The 27437-nt window shown below is 41.3% G+C and overlaps 1 protein-coding gene across 1 annotated transcript in view; it reads right to left on the reverse strand.

Moving 5' to 3' along the window:
• Window positions 1-27437, reverse strand: part of EIF2B3 (eukaryotic translation initiation factor 2B subunit gamma) — a 102722-nt gene that overhangs the window by 15086 nt on the left and 60199 nt on the right. Inside the window, exons 7-10 of the mRNA XM_068406673.1 lie at window positions 16173-16303; window positions 15328-15521; window positions 11207-11284; window positions 10358-10506 (exon numbers count right to left, since the gene is read on the reverse strand). Coding sequence (XP_068262774.1) covers window positions 10358-10506; window positions 11207-11284; window positions 15328-15521; window positions 16173-16303 — 552 coding nt within the window. The remainder of the gene's footprint in view (window positions 1-10357; window positions 10507-11206; window positions 11285-15327; window positions 15522-16172; window positions 16304-27437) is intronic.

Here is a 27437-nt window from a genome sequence, read left to right on the forward strand (position 1 = left end):
CTGACTTTGGGGTGGGTTTTTTTTTTTTTGAAAGTGAGAGAACAAGAGCAAAAGGAGTAGTGGCCAAGGAGGCATGGGGGGATTACAAGGATTTAGGTCTTTAAACTGCAGACCACCTAACAAGATCACTCTGAAATGCCACTAATTTCAGTTAAGGCCACAGACCTCCCTTCCTCTGCCCTCCCTCTCTCCCCCATTGTAAACAACTAATCCCAGCAGAAAACAACAGAGAGCAAAATGTACACACATTCTGCAACATTCCAGGTCCTTCTTTATCTTTTATTTATTTTTCTAAAAGGTCAGTGTATGTATGGAGGGAGGGGGGAGGGGAAGAAAGCCAAAAAACCTCAAGTCCATCTCTTGTGTGGGCTTGAAGGAAGCTGGGAGAAAGCAAAGTCCAAGAGCATACAATATGGAGCTTTTATAGCACAGCAATTCCTGGACTCGGCTTACTTTCCCCTCCCTCTATTTGTGGCAAAGTCACATAGCTTTAAACCAAAGGACAGGGTGGTCGATTACATCTGAAAGAAATGTAAAGAATCGAGAAAGAATTCCATCTCCTGTCGAAATTATAAATAAGGAAGTATTAGTCCCAGAGACAGGCTGATTTACACAGCCCTGGAACTGCTGACTTTCAGCCTGAGTATCAGTCTATAAATCAAACTCTTAAATCAAGTGTGTCAATCGCTGCAGCACTGTGATACTTAGGAAAAGCAAGGCACCTACCACCGAAAGCAGGAAGACTGCCAGGGGACTGAAGTGCCGTACCCTTCTTAATTTTCTAAAGCGTAAATCTGAGATCAAACATCCTTTGGGGGAAGGGGAAATCAAAATACGCAGCGCTCAGCACACCGGGAGCAGGCTGCAGGAGTCCAAGACACAACCCCCTAATTACAGGCTACCCACTGATTATTTAGGACTCTGTGATTAAAGTGATGAACGCTCCTGGGAGAAAGGGGCTTAAGTAACTGAGGTCAAGACCTTAACTGCAGCTCTTGCCCTACTTGTGCAAGCTTAGGAAGGTATGAATGTCACAGGTTTGCCTTACAGCAAATCTCCTGAAATGCCAATGGAAGCTATCCAGGTCTGCTAGTTTAATCCAATTGTGCTAAAACCCCAACATAATCTCTGTTGGGCAGCAAAGCAAATGAGGTGTCCAAAATGCAACGCTTAAAACTATACACTCACGAGGAAGAAAGAGCCTGGAGCACAAAGCTTAGGACAGCCTGTTGGTAACGCTCTGCCATGCCAAGATGTCGGGTGTCTTGCTCCTCCAGATGAGCTATGAAATGGAGAGACTGATTCAGGAGTTAAAAGCAAAGGATGACATGCCTCAGCAGCTACTTTGCTGACTGAGGGGTAACAGCTGTGGATTCCCCTGGGAGCAACATCCCATTCTGCCATGACCAAGAAGATAACAGCCACACCAGGCACCTTAATAACACTGTGAGGTGGCAAGAAGGCAGGTAGACCTCTAAAACCTACCAGCAAGCCCTCAAGGAATCCCTCGTTAGCTAGTGAGTCGGTGGCTGGGACACACAATCACAGGGATGAGGCACAAAGACCAGGGGAAAACAGGGAAGAGGCAAAAACACTTCTAGGAAACTTGAGAATCCGAAATGTTGCCTTCACCAACACGCTGTACACAGTAACATGTTTTTACACCCACACGCTTTTACACACCAACAAGCGAATGCGGGGCACTGTGAATCTCACGTTATACTCTCAAGTAAATACCAAAGACTACAATAGATGCCAGCAGTACACGCTATAATTTATAGATACATTTCAAAGCAAGCATTCTTAAGTGAATTTGGGCTTTGATCTCCTGTTCTTCCCCTTGGGGGTAACAAAAACATTCTACCAACCCCCCTAAATTCTTCACCCATCTCTGAGGGTGTTTTCACTAAGGAACTTGTTTCATGTCTCTTTTCTAGCCAAGCTCATCGCTGTGGTATGGCTCCTTTACACTTCTTCCCCATACCCTAAACATTTTGCATTACATATTGCATATACTTGCCAGCACTCGTATTTTCCAGTGAAAGTTCAACTGACCTTAAAGGATTGCCTCAAACCTACCTTAACATGCTTTATTAAGTGAAACTTAGGCTACTGGGGGAGGTCGCCTGGTAGGTTGTGCCTCGCCTCCGAAACTTCAGTTAAATCCAGCTGATCTTGGAAAAAACAAATTGGTGGCCTTTTATGTAGCTGCAAGCTCAATTTTGCACACTTCAGCGAAAGTACGCTGCAAGGAGTTTTATACCAGGAAACCCCACATACAGGAAAATTGGCCTCCCTCCGGACTCTCTTTTGCAGAGTGGGAGGGTCGCGTCCTACACGATTTTACAGACACTCAGCTGATGCCTGGGAAAAGCTATCGATGTCTATGTTAAGGTAACAAAGTAGAAAAATTCTATGTTCACTCTCATCTCTGGGTTTGCCTTACTTGCTCACTAGCTGGCATGGTCAGACTGAACAGAGTAGCTGGCACACACAGTAGAAAGACACTTTCTCTGGGGTTTTTCAAGGGCAATTCTGGGTTGAGAGCTGTAGCCCTCCATAGGTTAAATCAGCTTCCGTATCCTATGGGCTAGATTGACAAGAAAAAGGATTTTCTAGATGTCATCCTTATAAACTAAGGATGACAGCTGAACTTGTTCAACTGCACAGTCGCCTTAGGAATGTACAGGCACGATTTTGGCACAGTGTGAGAATCTCTTCCTCTTTCATACCCAGGTTGGGGAAGATTATCAAGAGCACTGGAGACACTTACATCCAGATTCCCACTCAAACCCAACAGCAATCAGTTGCTTGTGAAAGATCTCCATACCCCTCTTCGATTAGACCCATGTGGCTAGCAGGAGGCAGAAGTTAATTTATAGCTCTGCAGTCAGACATACTTTCGGCCGCCTGAAGATGCAGATGAGCAGAATGAGAGGAGATGTTTTAAAATGCCACTTTTCAGAGCTGATCCATGCCTTAAGTTCAACATTTGATGTACAAGATGTTTGGAAAATTGGGAAGAGCTCCCTGCACTATCAGGGAAACATCTGTATCTGAGATTAAAGAACAGGTGATTTATTTAAGACAGATTGAGGTACCAGGAAGCTAGCCAGAAGAAAACTTCTTGTTGAGGAGCTGCTAGTAATAATGGTTCAGACATTCACAAGATAACAGGTACTATATGAGAAATATCCTAAATACATTAGAGCAGAATTTGACTTCAGTTGAAAGTAACTGAAAACTAGCCCTGCAAGTAGCTCAGCCGCTTTCTGCTCACTGGTTTCTAGTTTGGCCTCCTTTCTTCAATTTATCTTCGTGAAAGCAAACTCTGTCGCCCAGAGGTTTTCTCTATTCCGTATCTTATATGGCATGTGCATTGAATTAAATAGTAGAATGAAATTTTTGGTCCCTGACCAAAAAATTTACAGTATAAAACCATGAGGTGTGACAGAAAGGACTGAGTGTAATTGCTACATAATAAAGAGAAATAAAAGCCCTTTTTACAGGCAAGGACTATACCTAGCTGTCTTCATATAGTCATGCTTATCCACATCCATGCTATACTTTATCCATATACACACTTTATCCGTATATTTAAGCTGAGCATGTGCTTTTTCTGAATCAAGTTCTCACTTTTCATGTACTTTCTGCAATACCTGTTCTAAACTCATTCTTCTTTCTAGGGCTAGCATAGGGCAGGAGGGCAATTGACAGTGTGACACAAAGTGTCCAGAAGACAACAGCTACCTTAAAATATGGTTCAAGATACAAAATGTTTGGGAATCTCAGCATAAGCAAAGCTTTATTTCCAGCTTTGCAAGCTATGGTGCTGGAAACAACTTTATCATCTCCTCATTCCTTCTCATGAGGGAATGTGCTGTAAAATATATTTTACAATTTCAACAAGTGTTGCCTTGGCAATAGGGATCATTCCTTTGTACTGTCATTATCCAAGGGGAAAAAGACCACTTACGCACTGAACCCCTATAAACGCTCAATTCCATCCTGGTTTTAATTAGAGCTTTCTTCAAATCTCTGACTGTTTCTACATCAGGTGCTGATCTGGCACTATGGAGGAAACAACCAATAAACTTCACAATCAATCTGCAGTTAGTAGTCAGTCCAGCTCGGCTTGCTTGTTGTTTTCTTCCTTTGTACATTTTCTCATAGAAAATAGCAATAAATTGGAGACATGTGGTAAACTAGAGTAGCCTTTAACCAGTCACACGTGGTCTCTCTCCAGTCCCCTCACTGAGTGTTACTCAGTATCTGTGCCATTTGGTTTCACACAGGTAGCCAGAACACCTTTAGCAAAATCCAACAGATAACTTACTGTCTTCCTATGACCGAACAAGGAAGATGCTAGTTTTGGCTGACATAACATTTTCAGTGCCAGTTCTTCCTCCACAAATCTGGGTACTTTAGTCCTTCATGCAAATTTTTAATGCAGCCTATTCTTTCTGCCCAGGGATTCAGAACTGCCCAAGGTTTACCACATCTCCCCATGGGACTCGTCTAACTTTCCCTCTGTCCTCAATATTCATGTCACCTCCCTGAAGTTTTCGTAACCCGCAGTGCTCGGCGTCACCTCCCTTGCATTCCAAGTTCCCTGATGCTGCAACGCTCTGCAGTTTGCTGCCATCATGTGCACCCTGACCCAAAATATATCTGTTAGTCTTCTTAACCCCTTCCCTTTCCAAAAGGTAACCTCAGCAGTGTGTCATATGGGGAATTTCACCAGTTCTCGTTGGGTAGGATGTTTTTATGTAGTCCCAACAACATGCTATAAGCTTTACTAATGCAACAAGGAGACAAGGTTGTTGTTCAATATTTCCTGCCCCTGCACACACACACACGATAACCTAAGTCCCATGTGCAATCCCAGTCATACAGTTCCTGACCTGAGACTGCCCACTACACCAGGCTATCTGGCAACTGTCTGATACAAACTCCTTTCTGGAAGGAACCTGCTCCTTCTCCCACTGCTATTTACAGTTTGGGATACAGCCAGAGGAGTTTAACGGTGAGGCATCTTTGGAGACATCACATCAAAGTATATCCACATGACAGACACCAGGATAAAGACACTGTTGTACAATCGAAGGGGAAACCTTGAAGAGTTCCACCCAGAGAACTATTAAGTGCCAGCAATGCAGATACCAAAGAAAGGCAGTACCTGCCCTTCAGAGCTTGCGATTCTGCATCCCACAAATTACACCTGTGCTGGCAAGCCCCTGGGCCACACAAAGCATCTTTGACCGCAGACTGTAAAACACTCAGGATCGGAGGTGTGTGTCTATACATTAAAAATGGAAATAGGTAGGGAGACTAAAATGAACATTGGAACAGCTTTCCAACGTGGTCAGCAGACCTCAAATTGTTCATGATTTTCAAAGAAGATCGCCATGTTTTAAAGTCAACAGCTGCTGAGTTCAACTCAGCAGGCACTGCCTAAAATTCTCTGGCCTGTGCCAGGCAGATGACCAGACATTTCATTTATCTTTTCCGTTACCCAAAAATGATCATCCCCAATGACCAGTTTTTCTGATAAAATTATAGGTGAGAAAGGTTGAGCTTCCTTGGTTACTCTGTGAAGATCTCGTACTTCCTAGCTGTGGAGGTGAAATCTTGATGCAAATCTTGAGCTGTTTGCATCTTGCTGTCACCACCCCTCTGTTAATCACAGCAGCCTAATTATGATTTCCATAAAAACATCATTTGAAGCATACTGCTTTCCTATATTTCCTTGAAAAAAAAACCCAGAAAAGCAGCAAAATGCTTCATTTCAGAGACTAAATCTGTCACAGAGCCCCTATGGTACTGACTACCAGCATGCCAACAAGACCATTTCAAAGCCTGGCTTACTGTGGACTCGATATTTATCCAAGCTTTTCACGCTTGCCTCCTCAACTAACCTCTAAGTAGTCCTCAACTAACCTCTAAGTAGTCCAAAGATCAGGTTTTTTTTTTTTCCTACTACAGTCCCATCTCTTGAATCTTTCCCAGGGAAACGTTCATTTTCCATGACCAAGGAAGAGGGATATACTGCGCACGTGACAAAAATGGCCAAGCTCCTTTCAGTAAGTGTATACACTGAGATAGCTTCACTAACAAACAAGAGATTTCGAAATCTTCATCTGCAGGGATGGAATAAAGGATTCAACATGTTTTTCCTGTTAATATTATTTCTAATGCTTAGAGCACTTCGGTACAAGGTCCTGTATGACCACAGCAATCAGACAATTCTTGCTGCCAAAAGCTAACAAACTAAGTAAAACTACAAGGCTGGTAAAAATAAAGCCAGTGTTTGAAAAACAACCCCAACAAACCAACCACCAGCTGTTAAAACAAATGCCAAAACAGGAACCCAAAGCTGAATTAATCCATCCATATCTAGGTCTCATTTCAAGGAAGCTGTGTGCCTGAGTATACCAAATGAAACACAGTTATCATGCTCAGGTCAGCATAATTAGTTGCGAGATTGTCTACAAGCCCCAACATCAGTAATTTCTGTTCTATGAAGATCTCAGGGTGGAGTTAATGTATCAGAGACATCACTTTTCATTGCAAATGGCACAATCTCCCTACATAACCAGCTTCAGTCAGTCTGCCAGTGTTACAGACCGCTCCTTTGCAAGCGAGCTATAATGAGGGGACTCCTGGACCAAAGACAGGCATCCAGGGACCCTGTTGTACTGCACCACCTCTAATGCAAGCAGAACAAACAGAAGGGGCAGCCCCAAGATACTATAGAGACTGAGGACACATACAGCTACTGCAGGAGCATTCAGATACACAAATTTTTCAAGTGACCTATAATTTCAGCTCGATTAGTAGATTTTCTCCAACTATGTAACTCAGTGCAGTCATTTGTCACTGAGCTCTGGGGACCCGTCCAGAGGGAAACAAGAACCGTTTCCCCGCTGCAGCCTGTCACCTGGGCAGTCAGCATCTCTCAGCACTTGTGCTGTTGTATAAATTACATCCCTCCCAGCTTGGTCAAGTATGTCCATCATTCAGCACATATGTAATCTTCGCTATTTTATTGTCTCATTGATGGAAGAATTAGCTGCACAGTGGGAAACACATTAAGAAAGGACGACCGATTATTTTGCCTGTGTTACTAACTTCTTTAATCCCCTGTAATCTCTTCTAAGGGGGGACTCATATCTACTCAAATCACTTCACAGGAGGCATGTATAACGTAACAGAAGCCCTACACACCAGAGAAAACAAAAAACTCAGCTACTGGTCCTCCAGAGTATCAAACACACCAGCCATCACTGAAGAACGGATCATAATTTGCACACAGTATGCAATGGCACTGTCCAAGTGAACCCCAGTTCCTTGATCCATTGAGTTGGGAAGGTCATCATCATCTAGGTCATAACCTCTGCTTCTCCAATAAGGAGCCAACCACAGCCTAACAACAGGAACCTAGTTTTGTTCTAAGCACCTTGGGGTGTTCCCATCTGCCCAGAAAGAATCTGTTTATCCATTTCAGAAGCTGGTATCAAATGTGATGAGGCTATTCAAAACCTTTTTCTGGTTTGGAGATGCAATTTGTGGATCTTAAAGCTGCAGGAACTATGGCACAGGATCCTCAATTCACATTACAGGAAAACCATCAAGAGATAAAACTTTTTCATCTGTTTTTGTTTTGTTTTGGGTTTATTTTGGTTTTCCCTATATTGACATAGTGAACTAAAGCTGCTGATCACTCTTGCAGCTGAGATGGGGGAAAAAAAAAAAAAAAAAAAAGAAAGGTAAGATTCAACCCAGAGAAATGAGAGGTGATGTAAGTGGTAATGGAATTACTAAGGCAGACCCACGTATAATCATAGCTCTTGATAAATGAACTTAGAAGGCGGAGCAATTTTTGCATTTGGTTGTTCCCAGTCTCTCAACTTTCAGAAATTATTTACCCAATCTTTCTTTCTTCTCTGGATTATCTAAACAACTTTGTCTTTTCCACAATATGTGCCCTACTGCAGTCTTCTCAGCCTCCTGCTTCAAGTTGGTATTATTGCAATGAACACTGCTGGGACGAGCCTTCAGTTACCACTCACATTTGACTAGGGCATTAATATAGTAGTCCATTAGTTTGGTGGAGCTGCTCATGTCAGCGTTAAAATGTACATTCTTTAAATGACACAGCTTTTATCCACTTCTCAGTGCAATTCCAGAAGTTTCTAATATACAATACCTTAGATGGTGTTAAAATTGGCTTACTTTCCGGACATTTGCTGTGCAACAAAAAATGAATTAGTTCTATTAAGGCATTTTATTATGTTCATTTTGACCCATATCAGCCAACATATACTGACTTTCCAATTAAAGTCCAGATGTTTTCTGAAGTCAGTGATTAGATAAAGCCTGAGTTATTTTAGAGACACTTGGGAGAAAAGGTGTTTGTAATGAGTTGTTGTCCATTGTGGGCAGTTTAAAAAAAAACACATATAATTTATCCACCTGTTGCAAACAGATCCATCAACACATATAAGAATCATTAGCAGTTTAACAAAAATTTATCAGATTGCATCAAAGTCATGATAGAAGGTCAAAATACGTAGAAATTCTTCACTAAGATACAAGCAAGACTTCTTTCAACAAAATTTAGCAGCTAGAATATTTCTTTATCTCGCCAGCTGTGTATACATGACTTTACACCCCTCTAATCTTAAGACTTACCATGAGGCAATAAGAAATACTTTATCAGCTCAATATCTGTGCAGATCTACCCATTATGAATTACAATATGCTTTGAAATAAAGCTCCACACTCTATAATCTTATTTCTGGCTGGAGAGGAATAATTACAAATTTGACTCCAGTGCATCAGTGTGCAGTAACGATAGAGCAGCTAAAGAGGGTAAACCCCTGGGACTATGAAGTTTTTCACTCAATGGTAGCTACATTGTTTTCACTGAGAGTGATAAGGGATGACATTGTTCTCCAGAAACTCACAAAAATGTTACCCCAAAAGTTAGTTTTTCCCTCTTAAAAAAAATATCTCACCATCTTTATGATGCTTATGGAATTTTGTGGAATGCTTAAGACAATGACTCTGAGCTCAATTTAGGATTTAGAAGAGAATATTACTATATACCAGTGCAGACAAACACAAGCTGATTTGGGACTCTTCATAAAAATAGCACTATTTATACACTTAGCTGCCTCACCTCATATGCAAAACCATACCATTATGACTGTGGCATCAATTCATTAATCAAAATGACAGAGGGTCTCACGATCAAACGAGAGAGGTTCCCGTACTTCTTATGACAGCAGTGCTTGTGATACAGCCATACTGGATCCATTTGCGATTGAACTGGAAACCAGCTATTTTCTATACTCAACGGAAATCTGATTTATGATGTGCTGGAAATTACTGTGGATTTCTATTAAAGACAAACACTTGGCAGTAAGGTACCATACTTACCTGTAATTTAGTTATGTAACAGTAGTATCCTCCATAGACCCCACATCCTTTGGGGTTTTTTGTTTTTCAGATATGCAACTTTTAGAGCCAACTTGGCATTTTTTTAAGAGTTTGGCCTTTTTCCTGAGGCCCTAAGCAAACCTCAAGCCCTGAAGGAGCAGAGAATTTATACGAGCCTGCACAGACTCAATCAGCAGTTTCCTTTCCACTGACATCCACAGGAAGCCAGCATGTATGGAAAGATGGGGGCATGCAGACATCAACAATTACAGATAGGCCACTTTTCCCGCATTTGGAAATGAACAGCTCAAGGCTACCTATTTAGTTAGTGTCTTTAATGCATGGGAAACCTCTACTAGCTGGCAGATTTTCTCTTTGAAAAGTTTATTCATTTATTCTATTACTCAGCATACGCAATGGTAAAGTAAAGCTGCAAGATGAAAAAAAAGGGCCAAAGAAAATTACATTTTAGGTGAAGCTGTAATGTTCAAAGGTGGTAACATTTCTAGCTGGTAAGTGTACTACTTCAAAATATGCTTTGTGCCTCAAACATTTTAGGTATACTCATAGACCCAGCCACTAAAATAAAGCTTGGAAGGATGACACACAAGCTCATACAGACTCTTACATCCACTTAACTTACTTAACACATTCTGAAGATGATATGATCTCCTCTAAAAATAAGAAATTTATGTTTCAAGACTGCAGCCCTCTCGCTAATTCATTTCACTTGTGCATTTGTAGCCTGTTTATAGAGACTTATTTCTGACTCAGCCTTTAGAAACAGTATCTAAACCCTGCTACCAACTGTTCCGGCTGAGGATTGCTTACAGAACAAAAATTACTGACTCAGAATCTATCTAGAAAGAGAAACTGGAAATTTAGGGGACCAAGATACAAAGAGGTGACATACCCTTCCTCAATTGTAACAGAATTCATGATGATGCAGTTTGTTATCTTAACTTTGTCTTTTATGATACACATGCTGCCGATGATAGAGTGTTTAATGGATGTCTTCTCCCCCACTTGCGTGGATGACCCAATGATGCTGTCTGATCCAACCTAGGGAAGAAAAGAACAGAAACTGGCAAAAGTACCCGGAGCTCTCTGATATCTGTTCTTCGTACTTGTGTTCCAAACAGCACATCTCACACACTCCTCAACAAAGCGTACCCTGCTCTACCCTTAGGGATCCTTGGCAGAGCAAAGACCTAAAAATCTGGAGCCCATTCCCACAGTCTTCCCAAGGTCCATTAGCTCGGTAAAACTACATTAACTGGTCTGTCTCTGTAGGCCTTATGCAATAAGGTAAGCACAGTAAGAATAGTCCTGCTGGCAGTCACTGGTTTCACTAGGGCTTGCCCAATGAGATCTGTGAAAAGGAGGCTTGAAGCTGCTATTCAACCAAAGTGCTTTAGCAAGAAGCAGAGCTAAAATACTGGCCCCTTCTGAGTTTGGTGCCCTTTGGGAGGTAAACTGCTCACCTATCATGAACTGCCATTAGGGAACAAGAGACTGCAGTGTCTGACTTGAGGGTAAGGTAGAATTTTTACCAAATATTTTTAAAGACAGAGACTGAAAGGTAGGAATCCATTGGTAAGCCTACGAGGAGACTCTGGGCTGAATCACCTACACTGTAATTCCACACTTCAGAACTCAGCTTTGCTTCCAACAGTGGGACTCAATTTTATGAAGCAGTTCTTGAAGCAAAGGGCATGCAGACTGTATTGAAAGAGCAGAGATGGGGAAAGGGAACACTTACCATGCCTCTGTCAGTGATCTGTGCAGACCCATGAACCAGTGGCTCTTCCAGACCCAGATTGAGCAACAGCTTGGGAACCTGGATGGAAAAACCCATATCCCAAGTTAACATGACAGTGCTATACACGCATGTTACCTAAACAGTTCACAGATGGCTTTGGTTTTCATTGCAGCTATGCATCTACCATAAACATTTTAACTTAATAGGAAAATGTAGGTTCCTGCATTTTAAATCTGCAACCAGATATATGTGTGATTTATCATCTTCCCCTTTTGTAAAGGAGACACAGGTACACTTCCACTGCAGTGCGCTGCATGTCTCCTCTCAACTCAGCTTCCCACCTGTGTAGAGGCAGTAGATCATCATCACCAAGCAGGCTCACTCCAGCAGAACACAGTGACATCTCATACATTACTACAATGTCCAGCACCTGCCATTTCAAATGCAGCTCAACATGTTTTACACCATTCAGTAATGCAAGACAGGGAAGCAAGTAATATCAAATATAAACCAGTAAACTGGCTTAAAAAGATGACTATGTTCAGCCCACTTAATAAGGTACCTGCTAAGGATACAGGCAACAAAAAAGTGTGTCAGATGTTTAAGGAGAAAGAAACTAAAGTTTATCAAGTGGCTATTCTCAATGGTAGAAAGCTGCAGAAGAAAAGGCTCTTGACAGAGAGAAGGCAGGTGTTAGATCAGCAGGCAAAGCAGTGATGGCAATAAAGAGAGACACAGTCCATGAGGTAGCCAAGAACAAATCCATGGAGAGCAATTCGGAACTGGCTCCTGAAAAGACAGGGAAGCCAGCGTTGCAGGAGGCTGGAATTTCACTCCATCATTCCTCCTTTTCTGGGTGAAAGAGCAGCCTGAGGCATTCTGCATCTCCTGGCATCAGGCTGGGGCCAAGGTCACACACCACAGAAGAGGTGATGACAGCACGGATGATGATTTCAGTGGAGGTGGGATTCTCACAGCAATGCACAGACACAGTGCTGTACAGAGTTACTTGCAGTGGTGATGCAATGTATGATGCAATGTAGGACAGAGATGGCAGTCAAAGAAACACAGGAGATACAGAAGGTGGCAAAGTGATGCATGAGCACTAAGAGGTCTGTGTCACGGCAAACAGTATGCCTGAGTGAGAGGCAGCGTGTGCCGGGGCTGGTGTGGAGCCCTGCACATGCTGTTGGCCAGCCAGGATGCGTACACTGACTGTCCATCTAGGAGGTCAACTGGAGTCTCAGCTCAGTAGTGGTGTAAGTGGGTTTGCCGGAGGGGAGGAAGCAGCACTCATTAAGTCTCTCTTTTCTCTACCCAGGCACCTAGTTTTACAAAACTCTTAGGAGAGTTTATCTTTCAGATCTCTATTGCTCTGTTAAATTTGGCTGAGAGTTGCCAGCAATTTCCAAAGCTGCTATGAAGGAGCTGCCATACAGTACGATTGTGTAAAAAGACTTCCTTAGAAAGCTGGGATAACAAGAGCTGATGGCTAGGGAGTGAACCTCAAGAAGCAGATCCCACAGATCTGAAGAAGTTGGGATCAGATCAGAAAAAAAATATCTCAAGATCTCAAATGAGATGATACTTGCAGGAAATTGTTTGGATATTCATAGTATGACCAGCCCGTTTCCCTTCCAGCATGCAATGATGGATAAATAGTGCTGTTTTTCATATTATAAGAATTTTCACAGTTGATGCTTCACTCAGATGAGGGAGATGAGCTCAGATGAGCTCACACCTCTGAGCTATCATTTCAGGCTGCCTGTTGTCCCCAGTAGACACTTCCACATCTGTAGCTCTTTACATCTTGAAGGTGGTCCTTCTCACTAGCTTGTGTTTTCTTTCTTTTTTAAAAAATAAAGAGTAGATTAGATCCTTCAGTCCAAGGTGCAGGCACTACAGAAAACCACCAGCTTACCAGAACACCACAAACTAGGCCAATCCACCTGGATGATGCTGGCTTGATGAAGGGATGTTGTCCTCACCTGACACATAGCTGGGCAGTCACAACAGATAGATCCATGAGAGGAACATACACCAAAGCATACCTACAGCATAGGTTGGAAAGATTCCTACTACCCAGCATTGCTCTGTGGGAAAAGAAAGAAACGAGGAAAGGCTCTTGCCCTCCTCAGTGGAAAGATGGTGTGGTGAAACAAATAAAGAATTTTACTGGCCAGAGCAAAACCCTTATTAGAATCAGTCAATAGTAGTGCAGCCTGAGGGGTGACCCAAGAAAGCTACCAGCTCAAGCATTTTGCTCTGAAAAGGAAGGTTAGACGGGGGGCAGGAGTCAGAGGGAGTGCCTGGGTCAAGGGAAGGTTTAAGATGTGTTTGGATTTAATTCATCTTACAAAGAAACTATTTCCTGCTATTGAAGATAACTCCCTCCTGAACCCACCTGCCCACACACAGACTGCAGGCATCCAGAAAACCAGCTGGAAGTGAAATGATGTGAGCAAAGTGTTTCCTCACCAGAAGGGCAATGGGTTAGGATGCCATTCCTTCCCATGACTACTGGACTGGACTGCTACTGCTCTGTGAGTCTGTCCTCTTGGACAGCAAAGTTACAGGTCCTGGCTTTGCAGCCAGGGAATCAGAATCTGGTCTGTGAAGACCAAGATAAGAGCAAACAAGACACCAAAAGTCTTCCTTAGAGACCAACAATACAGTTTAAAAAAGCAGATAAAATTAAATGTATCTTTTATGAGGATTAGCAAGAGAAACAAAATGCAGTGGCACTGAAAAAAGGAACTCCTTTCTTATAACCCCTCATTAAGCTCCATTTTATGTTTTACCTCCACATAGTTTCCTTAGAAATTTTACCATTCTGGAAAAGTTAAAAATTCAAAGAAAATCCTTTCCAATGTTGAAGGCCCCAATGTGATTTCAAAACACTAATTCTATGTACCACCCAGGAGCAAACACATTTCCTGAACTGACCAAAATGTAGAATATTTAGGTTAAAAAAAAAAAAAAGAGAAAAAAAACAACACAAAAAACCCACATGGAGTCTGACTGGCTCAACTCAATAACTTTTTACTGAAGCAGCTGCTGCCAAATGTACACGCACACTTCCCCTAGTAAGCGGTGTTCTCCTTTAACCCTTTGGGCACACTTGTTCCTGATATTCTTGGGGAAAGTTTTCCCTTTCTGACAGCAGTGCTGCCTCCCTCCTCTCTTCCTCATGTCCCTAACTCCAAAACAAATAATTTTATTGCTGTGCTCCCCTATAAGCACCAAGAAGAAAGAGCTCCAGTGTGTGAACTCATTCTGCCATGCTGCAATTTTAATTTGCATAAATTCATCCATTCATTTTCATAAAAAGAAATCAACTCAATCTGAGAGCAAAGGCAAGGCAGTGACCACTTCCAGGATGCCCAAATCACATAGCAGAGCAGCGTGAGAACTTGTATATTGCATCAGCCAGTGTAGTAACACACAAAAAAACATCGTATTAAAAGCTTTTAATCATCAGCTCATTAGCTAGTATAGGAGTTCTCTAATCCTCCTCTGTGATCTTTTATTTTATGAATTCTCAGTAATGTGAAAGTCAAAGCTGCAACAGATCAACATTTCACCTCTGTGTCTACCTGGAGTGCTGCTGTAGTGAAACCTGTTCATAAAATAATTCTTTCATAATGGAAAGCACTAGGCAATTTGAATGTATGGTTAGTTTAAGTCTTCCTGCAAATCATTAATAACTTTTGTCATTATCACTTAGATAAACATCTGTTAGTAAGAGTCCAGTCAGAACTGATCTTGCCTTTAGGACATGGAGGACATTGACTAGATGAGCTATCAAAGCTACTTCCAGCCTTATTTTCCACACTTCTTGGCTCTTTGGCTGCAGGTCTTGCCACCCCCAAAAAACAGAAGAGTGTGTGGGGTGGGGCTTTTCTTAGCTAAATCAAAGCTATGGAGTAAATTAGTGACAGAACCGTTTCCTGGCCTCATGTCCCTATCCAGCAACCAGGAGGGTGATGTGCCTAGATAACATGGCACTGGTTCAGTTCCCACACACTCCTCCGCTGTATCACAGGGAGCCACTCCCGGAGGCTAAAATGTCCCATAAACTACTGCTGTATTCCCACGTGGCAGTTCTATATTTTTCTCACCTGTCTGTTAGCTTCAATATACAATCCAAGAGTATTCACTCGGTAGCACAGTCCCTCTTTCATTATATGGACGTAGCAGCGCACTTTTCCTTCATGGAGAGTTTCATTCATATCTCCTCTATGATCATTCCAACAAGAGTTATCTGGAGCAGGTTTCAGCAAGCTATTATCTTCCTTTATGAAACTGTAAATGTCTGGAGAACACACACATGCATGAAGTTAGACAGGATTTAATGAAATACCTTCTGAAGAGGAATACTATTAAAATACTGTTGGTGAAGGGAAATCTTTGCCTCACATCATCTGAATGGCTAGATACTTAGCAATCATTAACAGATTTTATCACATGTAGTGAGTAAGTGCTTATTTTTATTCTGCAGGTGGGAATCAAGGGATCAGGACAGACGCAACGTTTTGCCCAAGGTCACACAAGGAGACATCGGAACTGCTAAAAATAAATTCCAAGATCTGAGATCCTGTCCAGTTCACAGTGCCGGGTGGTTAAGGCTTAGTCTGTTGCCCTATGCGATTTTAGGAACTCCCTCCTAAAATTATATTTTCAAAAGTGCACTTACCTATACTGTATTCCAGAAGAAAAAAATACAGAGCACCTAGCTGATTTGCTTTTGATTTACACCAAAAAAAGGGAGAACAAAACTATTTATGTAATGTACAATACTGTTTGAAAAAGAAATCTACTAGAATCTTTGCTATCATGAAGTATAAGAGAAAAAAAAACCAAACAAACAAACTAGTGTTTCAGGCTATTCTATACTCTACCCAATAATTCAGCTGTAGCATTTGGGCTTTAAAACCTTCATCAAATCTTTGACACTTGTACTGACCTAGGGATGCTTGTTCGTTTTTCTTTTGGTCCTCCTCTTTGTTGTCTAGTCCTTGCTGCAATGATGTAGGAGAAGAGAACTGTTTCCTAACCAGATGTGGAATCAGTTCACTTCGGAGAGATGTGATTGTCCTGGGGAAGGAGATGCACACATGAAGTCCATGAATGCTGAAACTTCCATGCCTTCATTTTCTTTGCATAACATTGTCAGGCATTTTGAACATTTTTCATGAGGACAAATCAAAATGCCAAATACTCCAAGACATCTGGCACTAAGACAATGTCCACTAGTCACATGCTTCCTTAATGCATTAAAATATAAAGGAAGATTCAAAATAAGGAAAAAGCTTCATCTTCAGAACTAATTGCCCTACATTTTAACAGATAATAATTTAATAGGGCATAACCCTGCAATTCATGCTCGTGTGCAGATGGAATGCAGAAAGTACCAACATTGTAATGACAACAACTGAAATCCACTTTATGTGGCATCAATTGACAGGAAAAGAGAGAATAAAGTGCCTATAGAGGAAAAACCAAAGCAGCTCCTTTTCTTTGTGATAAAAATATGGAAATGCTCAAGGATACCCAAAATATCAGATCCTTAAATGAAAATATTTATGACACAGACATGAATGATGTCCTCTTGTTCAAATGAAACACCAAGAACATTTTAAAGACTCAGTCCTTTTACCAAGAGAAATCAGTACATTTTAACAAGTTTAGGTCCCACAAGTTTCATGCTCTTTAGGTGTCCCAATCCAAAACACATCAGTGAACAGAAAGCCTCCAAATGCTTCAGCTGGCAATACACCCACCTTCCCTGCATACAGATTTCAACTTTTGTTATATTCATTGTGACATCCCAATACTAGAAGGGAGAGAAGTCACGAGGGGTTTGTGATAAAAAGCAGGGATTTGAACCCAAGCCACCTATGCCTTAAACAAGGACCCTGATCACTACATTATCTTTCCTCTTGCATTGATTTATATATTACAATGTATCAAGGAAAAAACCCTCCCCAACAGACAAATATCAATGTAGAAAGTCTACTGTACAATGGCATTAAAAGCCTGGTAATTTAATTTTGACTATTAAAAGATAATTTTATTTTTCAATAAAGTACTTGGAAAAACCTCCCAAATCAGTAGTTTTTGCAGTTGGAGTACATGAGATTCAGTCTTAAAAGAGCTTTATTGTTGTTTCATTATTTTAACAATCTGCATTTAGTTACTGAATTGTGGATTATTTAAAGTAGTGCTTGGGAAAATCATGCGGAAAATGAACTCAAACTTGGCATACATAAGAGGAAGTGCTAAACTTCAGAGGAAGGATTGGGAGAACTAACACAGAGGGCTTGGCTAGAGGAACTTAACAAAGGATAACCCGAAAGAGGAGTTGTTTAGAATGGAAGACAGCAAAACTAGGAACTAACTATAGGTTAAATTAAAAAAGGAAAGTACTAGAATGAGTATCCTGAAAGTGATTTTGGTTGGCAAAATCTCTAGCAAAGGGGGATCTTAAACAGGTCAAACTAAGAAACACACGCAGCTCAGACCCACCCAGGCCCCTGTTCAGGTCAATGATAGCAAAGCAGACCTATGGCCCGAAACAGTCTTTCCTGTCTCGAACTTTGATGGGAAGCTTCAGATGTGATTGCCAGTTCAGCCCTACGAACAAATACAGTGTTTTCCTTTTTCTTGACAAACTTTTCCTTCAGTCCTCAACTGTAGGTTGTGTCACATCCTCCGTCCTGCAGTGACATGGATCTAACCCATCCCAGATCTGAAATCCTGCTTTTGTTTTTTTATTACAGACAAGGAAAAGCTCTAGTCTTCAGTCTCTCCTCCTTTTTGAAAATGAGATTATAATCACCTTCACATAGCTGTATTTCAGGAACTAATGAAGCAAAACACTTCATTCTTTAATCACCAAATTTCTCCCTGCTAACCACTTACAGGCGCGCTCTGCCATGGACGCCCTGGCCCTGCGCTCCAACACACGTGTGGCTGTGCAGATGGGCAGTTTACTAGCTTACAGTGTTTGCCTGCAGCTGTGCCATTCAGCAATGATTTCCTGCTTGGGTTTTATACTCCATCCAAAACCGACAATCCTGTGTTTCCCTCAGAGGCTGGCCATGGCATTTATAAGATATATTACCTATAAAATATCCAAGTATTTGGCAGTCTTAAATAGTCTGATGCAGAGGACAACACAACATGGTAGGAAATGAAAGCAGTGGAAAGGGGGAAAGACAAAGTTTTGCCTGGTTTTTGATGGTTTACTCTTTCTTGGCCAAACTCCTGAAGCTTTCCTGCACTTCTCTGAACTGCTAGCCACATTCCTCCAGCAAAGGTGGAGTAAATCTCCAGGTCATCCATAAGATGTGGCTCAGAAACACACCCTTCTTACTGGAAAAGGAAAACCAGGAAGGTTTGCCTTTGCTTGCTGTTTAAGCAGAATTTATATGCAACGTTAAAGGAATTTACCTTTGGAAAGTATTAAAAAAAAAAATGCTGTAAGACACTCGGTGACAAAAATTTTGGATCTTTTTGTGACAAATCTTGCTAATGCGGATATACGAACTGATAGCGTGAGAAAATTATCCGACTGTCAACAGCAAGGGAAACCAAACATCTGGCTAGGACTAGGAAAGGAATTTAAATCAAAGGAGGGATAGGACTGAAGACCCTTCATCAAGAGAGAAAAAAATTAGCAGGAGTTTGGAAGAACCAACTAGCCTGTAACCTAGATTCAGGAAAAAACAAACCAAAAAGGTTTCTGGTCTAGTGTGTTAAAAATTCATACAATCAAATCCTGTACTACACGTGCCTATATTAAGAAGAAATAAGTGTAAGGCTGTATATGCTGAAGAAAGCAGTCTTTTTGTTCTCTTCAAGTTTTGAAACTTGGCATCACCCTGGTTTCTAAGCTTGTTATTTTCTTTAGCACCAAGAAGTAAGAATGAAATACCCACTGAGATCAACGTAAGGAAAAATCTACTATGACCAGGAGAAAGACAGTGGGAAGGTGGGCAGAAGGAGAGGAGGGCATACAGAATTTTGGCAGAAATCCAGTTCTAAGCCAAATCAGAGTAACCATGCTCTGACACCTCACAGCAAAACCCAGACAGTACAGAGGAGAAAAATGAACTTGCTTTTGAGAAACGTTTGCCAAAAGAAACATGCTTTCATAAATTCCAGCTCAAGTGACGAGCCTTTTTCGTGATCTTTCGTTCCCCAAAATTTGATTTTTGGAGCGATATCTGTCCGTTTTCACCTCGACAGAAAGTAGAAGGTTTTCAATTAAACAGTCAACGATTGAGAGTGCCGTTAAATTGCTTCTTGTAAAGGAAGGGGGGACTAAGCCCTGGAGCACCTTATGTGGCTTCAGTCCCATGAGAACAACGGGAGAGGGCAGCAATTTTGAAAGGGGTCGATTCTGATCCCTTTTTAAGCATACAAAAATTAGAATTATATCTGGGATGGAATCCTCCATTCACACAGCAGGTCACAACCAAGGGGGATGTTGGCAAGTGACAGTGCATACACGGGGGAAATGAAGACAACAGGGCAGTTGAAATTCATGGTGCGCGTGCAAGAAACAGCTGGGAATTCCAGAGAAGATAAAATTTTAAAAAAACAAAGGAATCCCCTGGAAAAGTCTATATTAAATGTACCTAAAGCTCAGAGCACACATCAGGCATTTGCAGTCAGCTCTGCAGACTGTAGACTCAGACCCAGGCATTATAAATCTAGAGTATTAAAGGTTAATTTTATTTAAAACCTGAAGCGTTACGGTACAAAAATGGATACTTGGTCAAACAGCCATACCTTTACCAAGTACTATCACCACCATGCCTTTAGAATCCCTTTATCCCCAGACCCCGTGTGCACTACGACATCTTCCCAGTGTTCCCGGGATTTCTGCATGACATTAAGGGCACAGATATGGTGGTGCTAAATTAAAAATTTTCACTTGTGAAGAACATTAGGTGAAAATACCCTAGATCTTTAAGTTTCATATTTAAACACAGGTATGCAGAAGTTTTCATTGAGTTTTAACCACAAATGAAATTAGAACAGGCTGTGATATGGCAGAATTAAGTTTGTATCTATGTATATTGTATTGTGTTCTATTACATTACATTACACACATTACAGCCCACAGAGGGCCAGCTTTTACTTGTTGCTGAAATGCAACTGTCTCTGGAATGAAGGGAAGCTTATTGAAACTTTAGTAAGAAATGAAGAACAATGGAGCCAATTGAAACACAAGAAGAGTTTTGGGGAAAAAAAAATATTGACCACCTAAACTTAAAAAAATTTCACAATTATGCTTCAAGGGGCTGTGATTTCTGCTCTTAGACATACGTACTGCTGGAGACTCTGTCTTTCATATGACACCGAAAATAATGGTTCTGACCAATACTGGTAAAGAAAAAACGTCATCAAATATTTTATAATAATAGAAGGGTCTGTTTAAGTCTAAGTTTAGGCGACCTTGCAAAAGTCTAGGTACCAGGAGGTGCTGTTTGGCTTGACCCACAGCAGGAATGGGAGCATCCACAGCTTTTATTTCCTGCAGCTAGATCTCACTAGCTTCAGACATCCTGAACACAACTGTCAGTTCCATTTACTGGCTGTCATTCATTTTCATTTTCCATGTTTAAACACCATAAAACGGTATTAATGAGTATTAGCATTTTAATATCCTCCCTGTTTTATTAATCTGTGATGAAGCATGAAATCTGCCATTGCTGCCAGCACCCACCTGTGAAATCTGCTGTTACTCTCCATGGGCTAGTTGCAGGGGGTCTCCCTTGCTATCATTATTAGCACAATCAGCTACATCTACAGGTGCTGATAGTATCCGTGATTCCCCACTACAAACAAACAGATTATTAGCCCTTTTATACCTATTTTGCCTCTTTTTTTTTTTTTTTTTTTTTTTTTTAAACAGGCTAATGTTAGCTCTTGTACAACTATGCAAGCATACAGTGGGTTGGGTTCTGATCTTAGCTCCATGGCCTTCAACAGAGATTCTTCAGATCACATCAAAAGGAGAACATGAGGCCGTATTTCAACTGGTGCTCATAATTAACGTTAGAAATGTATACATAAATACAACTAAACAAATCCTAAGGCACTTATAAGTTTTGGCCAAAAAGAACTTGCATGTTTATGCAGAACAATAAAGATGTAAGAAAAAGGGAGAGAGAAAGAAAAAAAATAGAGGGTGTGTTGGAAGAAAGAGAAAAGTTAATTCTGAACCCTGTAGGTACATAGTTCATGGTTCTCATTGCTTAAAGGATAAAGCCAAATAACATTTAAAAATTCCATGTAAGCTGGGAGCTCTCTTGTTGAATCTCAACGTTATTTTCTCCTGATCCTTTGATGGAGATTAAAAATTTCCATGTGAATACAAAGAAAGAAACAGTTACTCTGAGATTTTTTTTCCCCAAGCATTTAATACTCCAAACTAGAGCAGCCAGCCACCATTCCCATCTCCTCCCCCCTCCTTAAAGGAAAAAACAAAAAAAAAAGTCAACTCACTTTGAAGAAAAGACAAAACAGGGTCAGGGCAAGGGGGATTAGGGAAATGATATTTATATCATGGACCAAATTAAAATGTCAATGCGAGAGGCAGGCAAACAGCCCTTGCCACATATATACACCAGGCATGTTTCCTCAAGGAAACAGGAAAGAGATTTGAAAAGAGTTAATGCAGTCCTGAGTTAATACCACCTGCCTCAGACTCAACACCACTTAAAAGACAGTGTTTGGGTCCATTTCCCACAATGCGGTTTTAACAAGCACAATGGAAAAAGCAATTACAGGCCTTTTCCCCTTCTTCTCACCGATTCACTGCTAAAAATGCTGGAATTTCTGAGACATGCTAAGAATGTGGAGAAAGCAGACAAGGACTATGTATAAAAGGAAAAAGTATCAAATGATAAATTTATAGGGTGTGCCACATCCCTGCAGAAGGCTAATTCTGCCCTTATATCTTGCAATAATCTTTTTGCCTTTGTTTGGTGCACCCAAAACTAATTATAATAAAGGAAAACTCCAAAGTAACCAGGCAAGCCAATAAACTACCAGGCAATTACTTGTGTCTAATTCAATAACCTGCAACACCAATCATAGCATCAAACAGATGTTATTTCTTGCTACATTCTATTTGTCTTGTTCTAATCTCAAAATTTCTATCACAAAAAGAGTAAATATATTTCTCATCACCCCCAATTCCATATTAATTACTTATTTGTCAGTGTCTCTTATTATTTTTGGAGCTAAAAGCCTATAGAGAAGGCAAGGAAACTTTGAGAAATGTTCTACTAAAAGGTAATTCCACATGACTGCATTTGTGCTTCATTTGTCTTTCCATGCTATTTTCTAACCAAAACCTTCAAGCCTGACAGCAACCTACTCCCAACGTTCACAGGAGCGTGCATGACAATATTTCAAAAGCCACTGCACAGCAAGCTGGTATAACCGTGCAGTTTTGCTTTGCAGGCTCAAGTTTATGAATGACTTCCCAAAACTGCAGAATCACCACTGAAATTCCTGCATTCTCGATGACGGAGGGAAAGCAGAAGACGACACGCAAGTGACAGTCATAGACACCGCAGTGCAGAGAAGATCCAGATCTAAGTATGGAAGGGATGGTATGGATGCAAACCACATAAAAAGCTGTTCTCAAGTTCCACCAAGTCTGGATGTACTTAAAGGGGCAGGGATCTAACTTCCACTTCTGCCAAAAAACCCTTTGGGAAACAAGGCAGCTTTCTGAAAAACTGACCACAGAAATTAAAACTCCTCAATTACTCAAATCCTTTGAAAGCGTGCATGCACTCAGCTTGGGTCATCTAAGTAACCTTAACTCTGCCCACCCGCCAAACAGCCAGGAACGCCCGCAGCTCCCCACTGATACAGCTTTTGCACGAGAATGCCAGCAAGTTTAGACATTTTTAGAACTTCTCTCTGACCAAAAGTCTCTGAGGCCGTCGGAGGCCACCCAGGGTGTTTGGCAGGTTGCACATGCTGCTGAGGAATGGATCTCATTCATTCCCAGACAGCATCCCATTCTTCTAAAACAAGCGCACCTGCACCAAACGTGATTCCTTGCCAGAACTCATCTTTCCCCATTCTCTCCCACCTCCGCCTTTGCAGCCATCTGTGTCTGAGTTACCAACTTTTTTCTAAATGCCTTTGAAATTAGGCTCCTTTTCTGAAAAGCACACTGAGCAGAGGCATTCTGGTAATATGCCTAAACAAACACATGCATGTGATGCGTTTGATAAAGTTGACGTGTAACCATAAAACTGATGAACTATGTAAACTTAAGGTGCATAGGTACATATTTAGATAGATAGATTTAAACACTTCAGACTTGTCTGTGTAAAACATTTAAGTGTCAAAAAAACGCAGACATGGCTGTAGCTTCACATGGGTAAGCCCTTTCACCCCACTCCACTGAGCCTGCATTAAAGGCCCCATACACGTCCACATCACTTTGCTCTGTTTCTCCACACGATACTGTGTTTGGTGGTCTGCAATCAAATAGACCCATTCTTGGTTTGACTTAACAACATGCCCATTCTTTCAGCAATCTAGGAGATAAACTGGAAGCTCTGGTGTGTAATTCAATCTTGCTTCCACCTGTACAAGTCCCATTTCTACACCCTTCTCCCCAGTAACCATTCTACCTTAATTCCTATCCTCACTATTGGTTACTAATCCTTGCTCCATATCCCTCCCTGTAGGACAACTCTTCTGTTCTCTTTACTGTGGCATCTGCAACACGATCTTCTGTCCTGTGATAAGACTAAACTTTTTTTTTGTCACTTTATCCTTTCCTGAAGAACTTTAAGACAAAGCTTTTTGGCCAATGAATCCCGTCTCCTCTTCTTTGCAAGCCTACTTCTATTCATAATGTTCTGTCCAGGTGGTATTTGTCTGGAAAACTTTGGTGTAAAGTGCTGTGTGTGCTACAGTTCATCTCTGCATCTTTGATTTAGGGAAGTGTCACTCCTCCTCCCACTCAGGTCTTTGACTTCTTCAAAATCAGAACTTAACTAGACAGCACTCAGTATTTCCCACAGACTGTTCTGTGGCTGTTTAAAATGTTATACTCCTTGTTTTTATTTTTTCACTTTAAGTGAAGAAACTTGTAGTTGCTCCCCTTTGATGCAAGACTGTTCTAAGATCAGCCCTTACCTCATACTCTACTTATCAGATTAAAAATGGAATTTAGAGTATTGTTATTGATTGATTGATGATTCACTGACTTAATGAAGATCTCTTAGCTACTCTATTCAGGCATGTGTGCACTATCATTAGTAGCATTTATTATCCTTTCTATATGCAGGAAGTTAAGAGTCTCCTATCACGATAATTCAATGTAATAATAAAGTCAGCAACAGTGTTACAGACATCTTTATCATTGTCCATGTTTCATTTGACTGGCTAAGGTGCAATGAAATTTGACATTGAACTAACACCTAGAATACAAAAACTATGAGAAATGGAATAGTAGGGAAACAATCACTATTTTCTCTCTTTTCCAAAAAAAAAAAAAGAGTAAAAGGGGACTCAGCATTTCAGAAGGAGCAGTCAGTGACTGAGGTAGTGTGGAAGAAAGGAGATTTAGAAGCAAACCAAAAGAGGGGAAGAAAGGAAAAGATCATCTTGAAAATTCTTGAAAGTTGTACAATCAGATAGAAAACACAGGAGAATTATGTTTTTCACTGCAAGAGAAATAAACCATGATATCACATATGATTGTATAAGGAGATGTCCAGCAAGGTAAGATAATAATTTCACCTCAAGTATTATCTTACATGCAAGTAGTGCTGTGTGAAAGAAAAAGTACTGCACTGATGAAAGAATGCTTAGGGTGATACTGTCCAAGCGGCAATGATTCAATGAGGAAAAAAAAAAAAAAAGAAAAAAAGCACACATAGATGGATAAAAGAATCATCATTTCTCCTCGGTTCAAAATCCACGTCTCGTATGAAGACAAAAGGACAAAAGTCAATTTGACTGAAGGCTACCCAAGGAAACTGCAACTGCATGAAACAGTGGAAAAAATAGTTAACAATTTTTAATGTTTATTATCAGATCAGAGCAAGCCCAGCTGAGGCCACCAAAGAGGGCCAGGAGCACATGACCCAGAAGGAAAAACTGGGGGAGCTGGGTTTGTTCAGCCTGGAGAAGAGAAGGCTGCAGGGGGATCTGATTACAGTTTTTCACTACCAAAAGCGAAGCGATACAGAAGACAGCCAGACTTTTCCAAGAGGTGCTCAGTAAAAGGGCAAGAGGCAACGGACGCAAGCTGCAACAAGGGAAATTCCAGTTGGGACATAAAGAAAACAACTTTTCAGGGAGGGGTACAGTCCTGGGACAAGGCCCAGCCTCCATCCTTGGAGATTTTCAAAACCCAACTGCAGGAAAATCCCCTGAGCAACACAAAAGTTAGACTTACTTGAGCAGCAAATTGGACTCGAGACTGCTAGAGGTCCCTCCCCAACCTACATTCTTCTATGATTCTATAATATTTGCATTGACATTTGAATGACCTTTTTCATGTCCTCCCTACATTCACTTTTCATAGGGAATCCAAAGGGTCACTATCTGATGCTATAAATCACAGTTAGAGAACAAAATTAACAAATTTTAACATTTATTGTAGAAAAATTTGCATTAGGAGCAGCTTGCATGCACAGAATACTGTGCTGTGACCAAGCATGCTTCAAATATCTCAGGCACATGGCCACTATGGCATATCGTGGTCTCACAGAAAGATCTGCAGCTATTCATGAAGTTAATCAGCTCCAATTCAGCACATTCAAAGATATGTCTGCTCCCAGGTAGTCCGCTAACAGGGAAAGGAATCGTATTTATTACAGAATTGATTTGCTGAAAGTCATAATTTGTTTAAATCTAGTTTGGATCATTAGGGTTTTTTCCCCTGAGGTTTCAGGAGCGAGCTTGATTGGTACCATGGAAAGATGATAATTGTAATGATACTCTGGAGGAGGAGGACATCCACAAATTTCAAGTCTTGGCATTTCTAGCAGGGAGCAGAGAAAGCTGCAGCAGCTGGATATGTTTGACAAGGAAAGGAAACAGGAAAGATAAATTGCCATTTCACATTCTAATAGATTAAATGCACTAAGGAGGAGCTTGCGGGGTTTTTTTTCCCCCTTTTTCTTTTCCTTGTTTGGAAAGCTACAATCTATTTGCCCTGTCTTCACACAGTATACTTCCTGTAGGAGCTATTTGTTTATTTACCCATTTTAATCACAAGGAAAGTATTCATTATAAAATCTCTCTTTACAGCAAAGGAGAAACCTTCCAGCCACACGGCTGACACATGTTAACTCACAGGTATTCACAGAGCAGGTTCTGTTTTAAGCCATCTTTCAGGCAGCCACACAAAGACCACCAAAGCTGGGTGTTCAGCTCTGCCAGACCTCCCCCAGCCAGCAGCCCTTGCCAGGAAACACAGGTGACAGCCTGAATGATAAAAAGGCATTTAGAGGGGAAAAAGAAAAAATGCACTGGTTTAGTCTGGGCAGCACCTTAATATAAACCTGCAGGGGCCTTTGTGTACAGCATAGCACACAGCCATCCAAGCAGGAGCTTCAGAGCCAGTCACTTGCACCTCCAGTTTTCAAAGATCTCATACTGCCCCTGCCATTTATCGGGGAGAAGGATGGCTCCAACTGCAGCTCTTCTCACAGCCACAGATCTCAGAACACAGCACCGAGACAGCAAACCTTCCTCACCCCTCCCAGTGCTGGCCCAGCAGAGGCTTTCTGGACACAGCAGAGGGGAGCCGAGAAGAGAAGCTTGCTCTGGGATTGCAGCTGAAGCAGTTTGGAAAGGCAGAGCGCTATGACCTCACACGATTTGCTCTTATTTATTTCAGCAGTTCAAAAAAAAAAAAACCCCCAGTGTTTAACTTTGCAAACAAATCATACTGACTTTGGCTATAAAGCTCACTGCAAATTTGCTCAGTTCAGAGCTGAGTTTCTCTACTGGCGAATTCTGTCAGGCAGCTCTCGAGCGCTGGAAGAACTGCAGAAGAGACAATTTGTGTCCTTAGCTCCAGCTCAGCCTCTCACGGGGTGCACCCCAAGCAGAGGGCTCCCCAGGGAAAGTGGAGTTCCCTGGTGGCAAGCAAGATGTTAGCACTCAGCGTTCCCAGGACAAGGCACTGCGAATGCTTACTCAGACCTTTCAAAGCGACCACAGT

The sequence above is a fragment of the Nyctibius grandis genome, chromosome 8 (genome assembly GCF_013368605.1).
Source record: "Nyctibius grandis isolate bNycGra1 chromosome 8, bNycGra1.pri, whole genome shotgun sequence".
Classification (NCBI taxonomy): Eukaryota; Metazoa; Chordata; class Aves; order Nyctibiiformes; family Nyctibiidae; genus Nyctibius; species Nyctibius grandis.